This window comes from Pezoporus wallicus, unplaced genomic scaffold (genome assembly GCF_028554395.1).
Source record: "Pezoporus wallicus isolate ANWC-B61680 ecotype Strahan unplaced genomic scaffold, APGP_CSIRO_Pwel_v1 contig_6972, whole genome shotgun sequence".
In the NCBI taxonomy this organism is placed as follows: domain Eukaryota; kingdom Metazoa; phylum Chordata; class Aves; order Psittaciformes; family Psittacidae; genus Pezoporus; species Pezoporus wallicus.
Genome location: NW_026639643.1, coordinates 127,240 through 139,719, shown reverse-complemented (window position 1 = coordinate 139,719; position 12,480 = coordinate 127,240). Strand labels below are relative to the sequence as shown.

General features: G+C 37.6%; 1 protein-coding gene across 1 annotated transcript in view; it reads right to left on the bottom strand.

Moving 5' to 3' along the window:
* DIAPH3 (diaphanous related formin 3) overlaps nucleotides 1–12,480 on the bottom strand; it is a 225,541-nt gene that overhangs the window by 111,203 nt on the left and 101,858 nt on the right. The window contains exon 21 of the mRNA XM_057415289.1: nucleotides 1,325–1,564. Within this exon, the coding sequence (XP_057271272.1) occupies nucleotides 1,325–1,564 (240 nt within the window). The remainder of the gene's footprint in view (nucleotides 1–1,324; nucleotides 1,565–12,480) is intronic.

Here is a 12,480-nt window from a genome sequence, read left to right as displayed (position 1 = left end):
TAGCCAAGACATAAAGCACATTTTCTGGAATTCTGCCATTCACCCCTTACTTTCAATATCTACATACATCAGTTAAATTTCCCGTATGTAGTACTTCATGGTAGTCTTCAAAATTATCATATTCTAGATGTTAAATTATTTCTCCAACATATTTTGAAATTTGATCCTGCTCTGCAAAGTGCCCGTAACAACTCATATTGTTCTCATATTTCCTTTCTTTGTTGCCGTATGTATTAAAAATACGGAAAATATAAGGAGAGCTAGAACAGATACTTGTAAAATCACACCTAAAAAGTAAATGCACCCACCTGTAGAGAGAACCTTTAATACCTTTCCTTCTGCATACGTTTCTCAACAAATTGTACTTCAAACTTAATTTCATCTACACTGTATTTCTCTATGTGGTTGATACAAGCTTAAATGTTTACTTCAGACTCAGAAAGGTATACAGCTTATTCTCTATGAGAATTTAAGTTCTCATTTAAGTTACAGTATCACATTCAACAGTTGAGAAGCATAGTGAAAGAATTATTCCTGAAACATGGCAGAGTAAGGGTGATTACTTTAAAGAACGTAGAAGTTAACATATTGTATTTTCTCTTGTATAAAAAATAAAGAAGCTGACAGAAGACAAAGAGTGCATACAAACTCCCCAATAATTCCTTTCTCAAAAGGACTATTACATACATATGCGCCCTCTGCAGATTTTGCAGTGACCTTCCAGAGGGCACAGGAAAAAAAAATAACACTAAATAAGGGGAAGGCAATAAGGATTAGAATCGACTATAAGTTAACACTCAGAAAAGCGTAGATGTCTTCTTGTATACACCTTATATAAAAGTTGAAAGAGTGAAAATGTAAGGAAAATTAGAAGAAACAGGCAACTAATGAAACTGGGCAACAATAAAAGAGAATCAAATAAAGAGAAAATATATGTAAAAGAGAAAACATAACTGTTTTAAAACAGATTAAAATGTGACAGTCTTAGAAGGGCTCATACATTTAAGACTACAACATCACTATGATCACAGTAATATGTTTTTTGCATAACCTTATTTAGTTTGGTTTGGTTTGTTTAGCATTCACTTGAAATCTTGTAAAAGTTTAAAGGCAAGCCAGTCTCAAGATGACTGTACACAGCTTAGCTGTATTGCTCAAACCATCAACTAATGTTAAGAATTATTAAAAAAAAAAAAGAAAAAAGAAACCAAAGAATTAACCGATTAACTGCAGAAAAAAACATCAAAACAAAGTATTTAAGTAGCATAATAAAAACAAATGAAAAAGTAAATGTGTTACTCAACACAGATAGTTCAAAACTCACTTTACATAGGGAGCTGAGATTATATCCAAAGGTCTGTGCATTCCGAGAACCTGCATTCATGTAGTTTCCCATTAACAATACTAGTTCCAGCAGCTTGCTAAAGCTTTTACTCTTCTTTATCTCTTCACAGGCAGCACTGACAGCCATAATGTCAGGTTTGATGTTGTTCACCTGCTCCTCAAACTGAAGCTTAAACAGAATAGCACTGAGCCGTGGCTGTAGTCTCTTCACGCTGCTCATCTGATTGAAAAGAAAATAGGAGATTTCCTTTAAAATTCATGGTACACTTTGGCACTGTACAAATGCATACAATCTGAAATGATTTATTGGTGTGACAGGCTTGAAGAAGCAATATATCTGCTATAACTGATTGAATGAATGAGAGACACTTGGGTAAGCAACTGAAATCCCATCTTGTGGTTAATATGAACTGCCCCCATCCTTTCCCAATAACTAGTATGTGTAAGCAATAAAAGATAAAGTGTCATCATATATCACATCTGTCAACTCATATACCAAATCCTATAAAACTAATCCAAGTTTATGACCCGGTTGTTACAAAGTAATAAAAGTAGTTCACAAATTTTGTATAACTCAGAATGTACCAAAACAAGGCAAATCTCATTTTCTGGTGCAAATATTTAAAAGCTTATTTCAATAAGAGCTTACAATAAACTTGCAGGAAAATAACAGTTTTGAAAAATCTCACCTATGAAACACTTCATATAGCATACATTAATATATGCCAGTATTCGTACCCCACTGTACTCTTGTATATATTAACCGTATACAGATAATTAGGTAAACCAGAACGCTACCAGGAAACCAATACCTTCTGTAGATCATATGCAAAAAACTTGGCTTTTTCAATGGTTTACTGATCAAGCATTTTCAAGAGAAGATTCAATTCCCATATAGCATAGGTCACCGAATTCCCACCCCAGACATTCTTAGCACATTATTTACTATATTCAAGCAAGAAGACTCCAAATGTTATCACTTATTTAGTCAAGGAACACTGAATGCATTCAGTAAATTAAATTCCTCCATCTCTCAAGTCTCCAGTGTACTACTCATCCTTCCAACTGTATCACATAAATCTTCAAACATTTTTTGGTTTGGCATCACATACAATCCCAGATGCTTACTATTTTCCATTCTTGTTCTTTTCTCCCTAAACAGGTATTAAATGTTCCTTGCTCTTTCCTTCTTCCATGGCAGAAACAGTGTTTTTTTTTTTCCAACCTGCTCTGTTTCCACATGAGAAATATTATTCTCAAATTCTTCCATGAGCTTCTTCCCTCATTTTTCCCCTCCCCATTTTCTCACCAGCTCGATGAATTCTGTAACACGTTCTTCCCCGTACCTGCATTTTTGATTTTCAAGGCAAGGTTCAAGCCACTAATGTCTTGACAATTCCTGAAATCTTTAACCAGGTTTTGGGCTTTTTAAAAATAAAACACAGGTGTTATGGTTTCCAGCTATCAATACTTTTCAGTGCAAGAAAAGAAGCAATAATATTGGCACTACTCCTACAAAGTAACAGGTTTCTTAAAGTGGACTTAACAGTTTGCCTTCGTATTGGAAATATCCCACTCCAACCCATAGTGATGCCTAAGGTTTTGTAGAATACTTCTCAACCCATAGCTAGTCTATCAATGTTAAAAAAGCTCTGACACTGTAACGTTCACAAGTGTTTGCTGCTGATTAACCCACAAGAGACTCAGTGATGAGTATAATGGTGACACTTGGCATCTATTTCAGTGGAAAATCGAACACCTTACCTTACTTAATCTGATACTGAAGGCAGTCTAATCTAGAGTTGGTTTGATATAGAATCAGAAAAGAATAAAATTTTCAGTCTATTTTATTGGGTTTACAGTAGCAGTATTAGAAAATAAAATCAAGTAGAGTTAACATTTTATGCTACCACGCCACTTTGCAATACTTGTCTAGCAGTGAAACCACCTGATGACGCCCTACTGAAGAAAACATACTGTTTGCACTTTAACACAAATAAGAAATCTTGAAGTAAAATAAGCAATCTTTTCCAGTAACCATGCTTTGGTTTTGAACACAGAGCACACAAACATAATGTCTTTCAGATAAGACTAGGTTGAAAATCAGCTCCAGTATTAAGCTTTAATCTACAGACTGCCTTCAACTTGGTCCTAAAGTAAAACACTAAAATGCATATAGTCTGAACATTAGCTCAGTATCAACTAGGCAGTTATTCTGTACTCATCACAGAATCATAGAATAATTAGGACCTTAGGATCACCTAGTTACAACCCCCTGCCATGGGCAGGGACACCTCACACTAAACCATATCACACAAGGCTCTGTCCAACCTGGCCTCGAACACCACCAGGCATGGAGCATTCACAACCTCCCTGGGCAACCTATTCCAGTGCCTCACCACCCTAACAGGAAAGAATTTCCTTCTTATATCGAATCTAAACTTCCCCTGTTTAAGTTTTAACCCGTTACCCCTTGTTCTGTCGCTACAGTCCTAATGAAGAGTCCTTCTCCAGCATCCTTGTAGCCCCCTTCAGATACTGGAAGGCTGCTATGAGGTCTCCACGCAGCCTTCTGTTCTCCAGGCTGAACAGACCCAACTTTCTCAGCCTATCTTCATATGGGAGGTGCTCCAGACCCCTGATCATCCTCCTGGCCCTCCTCTGGACTTGTTCCAAAAGTTCCATGTCCTTCTTATGTTGAGGACACCAGAACTGTACACAATACTCCAAGTGAGGTCTCAGGAGAGCAGAGTAGAGGGGCAGGATCACCTCCTTCCACCTGCTGGTCACATTCCTTCTGATGCAGCCCAGGATTCAGTTGGCTTTCTGGGCTGTGAGAGCACACTGAAACCAGCTCATGTTCATTTTCTCATCGACCAACACCCCCAAGACCTTCTCTGCAGGGCTGCTCTGAATCTCTTCTCTGCCCAACCTGTAGCTGTGCCTGGGATTGCTCCCACCCAGGTGTAGGTCCTTGCACTTGGCATGGTTAAGCCTCATGAGTTTGGCATCAGCCCACACCTCACAAGCATGTCAAGGTCCCTCTGGATGGCATTCCTTCCCTCCAGCGTATCAACTGAGCCACACAGCTTGGTGTCATCGGCAAACTTGCTGAGGACACACTCAATCCCACTGTCCATGTCAGCGACAAAGATGTTAAACAAGACTGGTCCCAACACCGACCCCTGAGGGACATCACTCATTACTGGTCTCCAGCTGGACATAGAGCCATTGAACACAACTCTTTGTGTGCGGCCATACAGCCAGTTCTTTATCCGCCGAATGGTCCATTCATCAAATTGAGGTCTCTCCAATTTAGAGACAAGGATGTCGTGTGGGACAGTGTGGAACGCTTTACACAAGTCCAGGTAGGTGACATCAACTGCTCTACCCCTGTCCATCAGTTCTGTAGCCCCATCATAGAAGGCCACCAAATTGGTCAGGCAGGATTTCCCCTTAGTGAAGCCATGCTGGCTGTCACCAAGCACCTTGTTGATTTTTCATGTGCCTTTGCATGCCTTCCAGGAGAATCTGCTCCAAGATTTTGCCAGGCACAGAGGTGAGACTGACTGGTCTGTAGTTCCCCGGGTCATCCATTTTCCCCTTCTTGAAAATGGGGGTTATATTTCCCTTTTTCCAGTCACTTCACCTGACTGCAATGATTTTTCAAATATGATGGGCAGTGGCTTAGAAACTTCATTTGCCAGCTCTATCAAGGACCCACAGATGGATTTCATCAGGTCCCATGGACTTGTGCATGTCTGGGTTCTTAAGATGTTCTTGAATAGCATCCAATAGTGTGAAAAAATTCTTGCTTAAAAACAGGTAATCAGACTTACATTTAAACAGGGTATTTCACAATTCCTCTTACAACTTTATACCTAACTTAGGAATTAATACCTAAAAGAATATTAAGGTATTGGACAGAAGCAAGTTTCACAAGGTCATTCTCCCAGCTCCATCAGGAAAAATCAGTATTTTTTCCTTTTCCTCAAACAATTTACTTATTAGATATATATACATACTACTACTCCTCAGAACATTGAGAATAATAATAATAATAATAAAGTTTTGTTCTCCATTCAGTCAGGAAAAAAGTGAGAGTAGCCTAGAAAAAAAAACACCACAAAATTTTGTTGAAATTATCAAGATTTTTTTTATTTCTCTCTGCTCAACATGTAATAGAGGTGATCATTAATATTAAATCATGGAGCTAGCAAAATAAAGCGTATATTTCATGGATTTTGAATGGTACCAGACTTAAGATACTACTGAACCAGCCAATAATGCAGCACTAATTGACTTTTGGCTTCTGAGACAGGCCAATTCTTGAAATCAAAATAATTAAGTATTTTAGAACATAAAGATGTGTTGCACAAATGTGAGCAAGTGCGTAAACATAAAAGATGCTAAGTTTTCATCAAAACCTGTTGAACCACAACAAATTAAGAAGTTCCACACATAAGTCTTAAGGATGGATACATAAATATATAATCTAAAAAATAAGAAACAGAAGCACATGCTAGAAACACAGCAGAAATGCCATTGGGCTTTTTTAAGAAATCTTTTTAAACACTCTGAAATCCATAGTTCATCTACAATGCATTTTCTAGCAACTATTTGTTTACCTTTTATCTAAGTCAGTAACTGCGAAGGGAGGCAATGGAGAGCTTCCTTAGCAATATACGGATTTCTTTGTGATATGTAATCTACAAATACATTAAAACTGTAAAATCCATACACCTTATCACAAGAGAGGCTAGGAATTTAAGTGTTGTGATGTTGGGAGGCTTATGTTCATGCCCTATAATTTTTGTACTCAGCATATAAATACATAAGCCTAATTATGTCCTTACAGTGGAACCCTGAAAACAGAAAATCTAAATAATTAAAGAAAAAAGTTGAAGTAGAAAGCTAAAGAGAGTCGACTACACATGTCAGCAAACTCCGTGTATGGGTGACAAATTGTTTTATTTTTCCAGTAATAGTTCACAAGAATATTCTCACTATGTGCAAATCCAAATGGGAATTGACAACTGAGTTGAGCTGTCCAGTAGCAGCTCTCACAATCCTTTATCCAACAACAAAAAGAGGTTTTTCTCTCAAATACAGCATAAATCAGAAGGCACCTCCAAGTGTGTGCCATCTAGTAAATGTGTACTTTCACTGTCTGCTTTGTTGATGTCAAGTAAAGGAACATGTCTCAGAAGTTACACTGCCATTAAATTTGATCACTGAATGTGATTCATTCTTACAAGCTCGTAGAGAAAAACACTGCAAGGGTTCCAGTTTCACAATATACCTTCCTTACAGAATCAACAGTATGAAGGCTGTCAGACCACCTGAAAGTGTTCCCATCCAAAAAGTAAAGTATCAGCTACAGCGAAGCCACCTAAGAGAATAAACTGGAAGGGCATCTCCTATGGAAAATGTATTGTTTTCATCACTGCAGCACCAATGAACTCTACTTCAGATGCAGGCACTGGGACAGCAGGAAAAAAGTTAAAGTGACGAAGAACTCCCACCTTAACAGGCTTTGAATCATGGTTAAAAAAAAAAAACCACAACCTGCTCAATTTGAAATGTGCAGTCAACATGCCTAAATCTTAGTGAAGCCCACCAGCATTCTGGAAAGACTAAACATTATTTTTGTGTATGGGAAATCAATCCATGACAATGGAAGAGTATTTTTGTTGAGATTTTTTTATGGCTATCTGGAAATGGTTCTCCTTCACCTTTGACATACTCTTTTCCTCAAATTAATGGCAGTAAAGTCAAAACCTGCCAACTCAAAATTAAAATTACTTGTGAGAGATCAGAAAGTCTTTACACTTACAACACAGATACGTGCACATGCCTAAAACTGAATTGATGACTTTTCAGCCCACTAGCACTGATTGAGGGGACACCCATTTTGAATTATAAACAGCTTGAATTTGCACTGCTGACTCAATTCCTTGCAAATTCAAGATTTTCCTAAAGGTATTCAGGGCAGAAGAGAAGGAAGCGTACTGTGACACAGGAACAATAGCTATCAATTACCTCCTAGCTGCACAAAGGTAGACTTGTCTTGTGGATAACAGTGCACTGATGTACAGTGCAGAAAATCCTCAGTACTGTTTTTGATGGCATTATGTTCAACAAAGATGGACCGGTAAGACCAGTCTGCAGATCTCAGAAATGGGGGCATTCCATTTGAATTCTCCAGAAGTCACTTGTCTTAAGAAATAGAACCAAATTGCCAATGGGGGCTACAACACAGCTGTCAAAGTAAGCTGCGTTTACAGTCCTCACACTGAAATTCAGGAATAAGCATGTTCTACTATGACAACAAAGGGGTGACTTTGTCTTACCCAAAAAATACAATTAAATTTACTGACATCATGTCAGAAAAGAATACAGAGACAACTTTTGTTTCTCTAAGTTGAATTTAGACAATGGTGCTTTCCTAAAAAGGAATTATCCAAGAATTGGAAGGTCTGAATTTCCAAAATTCTATTATTTTTAGCAGACATAACAGATGTCAGAAAAGCTATTTTCATTAAAAGGTACATATGAAGCAGATTAACCAACCACTAGACTGAAAAGCTTTCCTCATGTGAAACCAAGCCAAGAGTTTAATATAGGTAAAAATCCTCTGTAAAACCTCTAATTAAGCCAGGCAGCAAAAATAAATAAATTTCTACCAGAAGCCATTGAGGAATTTAAAATAGAATATTAAACCAAACAGAGAAAAGCTTCTAAAAGTAAAACAGATCTAGTTATATTCCAGATAGAAAAAAATCTCACCAGCTTCACCTCAAAATAAATGTCTCATCTTCTGCCTGGCTACTACCATGAATCCACCTCCAAATGAAAAGTAAGTATAGCATTACTTTGAGTCTCTCAACATACAGGCCATGAAGATGCAGAGAGATGATTCAGGTATGGATAGAAATTTCTGAGAACCATGACAGAAGGCTTATTGCTTTCCATCAGGTTGAACCACCATAACAACTCCAACATAAAAGTGGAATGCAATGCCACATAATTATTTAAGCAATACACAGTGGTATCAGACCATAATAGAAGCTGATGATAATGTCTTTGGTGTGACAGACATGACCTGTTTCAAAAAAGCTCAGATCTCAAGCATGATAATATTTAGAATAGTCTTCTCTACTGATCCAGCAAGATATACAAGTTAGTTTCCTAAGCAAGGAAGGCAAGTGTCTATGATGATGACAGTACTGGCAAAGAAAAAGCATTCCACTGTAGATCTTCTAGAGTCCTGACACTAGAGAATTCAGTAACAACTTTGGAATTTTTATCCATATGTTATTTAGTGTATTTTGAAGCACAGATCGTCTGTGGCAAAAACAGTCCAACAGGAAGCATTATGCAAGTGAATGCTGTGTAAGACAGCTTGCATATCCCAGAGAAAGTTTCTCAGTTCCACAAAACAATCAAAGGGAAAGTAAATCCTAAAGCACCTGGGCACCATAGGAGCTCCACTGAGCTCTGAAGTCTAAAGTTAGAACACGTTAAATATCTGCATAGTAATTTCAAGAGGTACTGACTAGCCTCAAAATTCTTTCAGCACAGCTGCCCTACATTAGCCAGTCATTTGGATGCCTCTCTCCATTTACATGGCTAAATTCCAAGACACCCTTCAAGTTGCCAAGTCAGGATGGCAGAATCATGTACTGATCATGGCCCTTACTCAAAACAGAAGTGTTTTTCTTAAGATGTTCAAATCACAACATGAACATTAGAGCCCTGTTTACATTTCTAGTCAAGCAAAAGCAACAAATCAGATTCAGGACAGGCTATTAAGACATACAGACAAATCTGAAAAGTGAATGACTGGAGGCACAAGATGAGAACCCTTCAGACAAACCTCACTGATCTGAAGTTGTAGCAGTATCTGCCAAGAAGAAAACTGAGATAGCCTATGTGTGTGCTAGAAGAAACATTAACCAACCAACCACTTTCAGCCCTCTGAATCAACATCAGACAGCAGTAAGACAAAATTTTTTAACCTATTCTTTAGATTAGCTACCCAAAATAGTTTTACCAGAACTGAACAGGGTAAGAGAGTGAGACCTGCTGCTACTGAAGCTTTAATAGGGACATTCCTCTATAATTCATCATCACAATCTTTCAGTGATACAGAGGAAGTAACATAATTCAATCAAATAGCAACTGCAAATGGCCACCTTCAGAAAGTATTTCTGGAGCCTGGTTCTCCAGCCTATCCATGTCCAAAGTTTGCAAGACACCAACTTAGCTGCAGTTTGCCATAAAGATCTTTTGACTGTCACAGATGGCATTTAATAGAAAGTTAATCTTTGGCAACACTTCTGGAAAGGCTGGAATTACTGATAGAGAACACGGACAAGGCAGAGCAGCAGACACATGACTTCTAGAACACAAGAAAGGAAGGTAAGCTATACAGACAGAAATTACACAGTCAAAAGATCTCACAACACAGGTGCACCTCACCACTTTGAGATTTTGAACCAAATGAAATGTCAGTAGGTGTGGCTGTGACAAACCATCAAGTGTTAGGAAAGGCAGAGTATACCTCTGCAGGTAGAGTGGTAAGTATGATATTTTCCAAAAAACAGTAAGAAACACTAATACATTCTGAGTTATCCTCAATGCGGACATACAGGTGAAGCCATCAGCTGAATATGGAATTGATCATTTTAAGTGTCTGCTAAATTATTTAAGACAAACTAGCTTTCATCAGGCTTCACTCCAATCTTCAATTTAATCTAGTGAAATCTTTTCCTTTGGTATGAACTCATTAAAAACACATCCATCAACGAACAAGCTGTGAAGCCACATGAGGACTGCTTGCCAAATTCTATTTGGGTTACCTAACAGTGTATTTCACAAGGACAGGGCATTAATTTTATTATTTCTGAAATAATAATTATTTCTGAAACAATTATTAGTTTCAGAATTATTTCTGAAACAGTATTTCATAATTGCCTCAATTTTTACTTTCCAGTAAATAAGCAACCAAGGAAAAAACTGTTTCTTTCTTTTCACTCCAGGACAATACGGGAACATACTTACAAATATCTCAAGTTTTAAAAAAAGAAATAAAGCAGCAGTTATCACACGTGGCTCTTGAGATACTAATCTCAGGTGTGAGACTGGTAATACTGTTGCCTGCACCTGAGGTCAAATGTCCACTAGTCACATCCTGACAGGTATTAGCAACTTTTAAAATCAAAAGTGTTTCAAAGAACATCAAAATCATGATTTTTTTGTTAATGGAATTGCATTTATGGATTTAAAACCATGTTACTAAATTAAATTTGTCCAGGATTATTTTACACCACTAAGGATTAAAGGCACTGACAAGTCTACATGCTTACTACTTGACAGCTCTCTCCTTGCAGCATAACCAAATCAGAACTACCTTGGGGAATGGTTCCTGGTGAAAAGGCAGTTAACGTACATTGGCACTGACAAGCCTAAAGCATTAGCATTGTTGTGTGGGCAGAAGCATGGGGAGAGGTAGACCATGCAACTCCATAAAGAATCAATTGTATTTTGAGTATTCTGGCAATCATTTATGTAAACCACATCCCAAAATAATTTGAGTAGGGTGGGGGCAAAGATCTGGAGCCACCTGATACAACACCAAACATTGCCATGCACCTCTATGCCTCCAAAAATGCCCTGAAATATCATGTCCAAGAGGTGCAGGGATGCCTGATCACCTCTATCTGATGACCAGTGACAGGATACAAGAATATAGAATTAAGCTGCTTCAGGGGAAGTTCAAGTTGGACATAGGATTCTATGATTAGGAAAAGATTCTTCACTGAGAGGATGGTTGGCCACTGGAACAGGCTCCCCAAGCAAGCGATCATGGCATCAAGCCCATCAGAGTTCAAGGAGCATCTGAATGATGCTCTTAGTAATATGATTTAGTTTTAGGCAGTCTTGCAAGGAGCAGGCAGTTCGACTCAGTCTATATGGGTCCCTTCCAATTTAAGATAGTCTAAATTATTCATTTTCTTACTAGCCTACCAGCAAACTAAACCATGTATTTTGAAAATAGATTCAAAACAAGGATAAGTAAATCAGTGGGCAGCGACCTAGTCAATCTTTACAAGAAGCTGAAGTTAGGAGATTCCGAGATAGAGATATCCTCATGCCAACTGATGTTTTATGACTGTATGAAAGATCTGTCCAAAAAAGCTTGCTGTCACCAACCAAGAACCACAACAGAGACATAACATGGTGTTGAGTCCTGTGTCCTCTGTGCTGTACATCAGCAATCCTGGTCAGACTGCTTGAACCCACGCACAAGGTGGTGCTCAGAAGAACATAGCTATGACAGCAAAAGTGAATTAAATCTGTAAGAAACTGAGCAGGTAAAAACTAATTTACATCAAGGTTTTGTAAGTAAAGAATTACTTTTCCTTTCCCATAAAATCTCACAGTGAGCATTTTTCTTCTATGCTCATTTCCCCATGCAAGTCTGAAACTTAAAAGCTTTATGTTACTTAAACTTCTCTTTTGTATTTATCCTTCAACTCAGAAGTTCAGAAAGTATACTTTAAAAAAGCAAGCAGTAAGCTGCCCTTATCAGTTGCTTATGACCCTTACGCTTTTAATATCTCAGAAAAAAAAACCTCAGACTCAGATCGAATTAATACAAATGAACAATAACAGAAGACAATTTTTTAGTACTTGAATATTTTACATTCAAAAAGCACTGGACAAATGTTGACTCACATCTTTTATAGCTTTATTAAAATAACTGTAATAAATAATGGTTTATTTTTGAACTTTCCAGCAATCTCTCAAATAACCACATATTATTTCGTTTCTCATGCTATACTTTTTAAAAGGCCATAACCTTTCCTGCCTGAAGTTAATACCACTGTATTATTGGATCACATTCTTAATTAAGCTGTATTTGTGCAAGTGATCTCCACTACTTTTTTGTTCATATTTTCACAAAGTCCTACGCAACTGTTAGCCATAACTCAGAATAGTATTTAACTTGGACTTCCTATTTATTCACAAGATAATCTGTCATTAAAAAAGGTTCACAAGAGTTCTTGTTAAAAATTATTCTACAAGTTGTGTTTCCCAATAAACCAGATGATTTAGAAACTTTCAGTT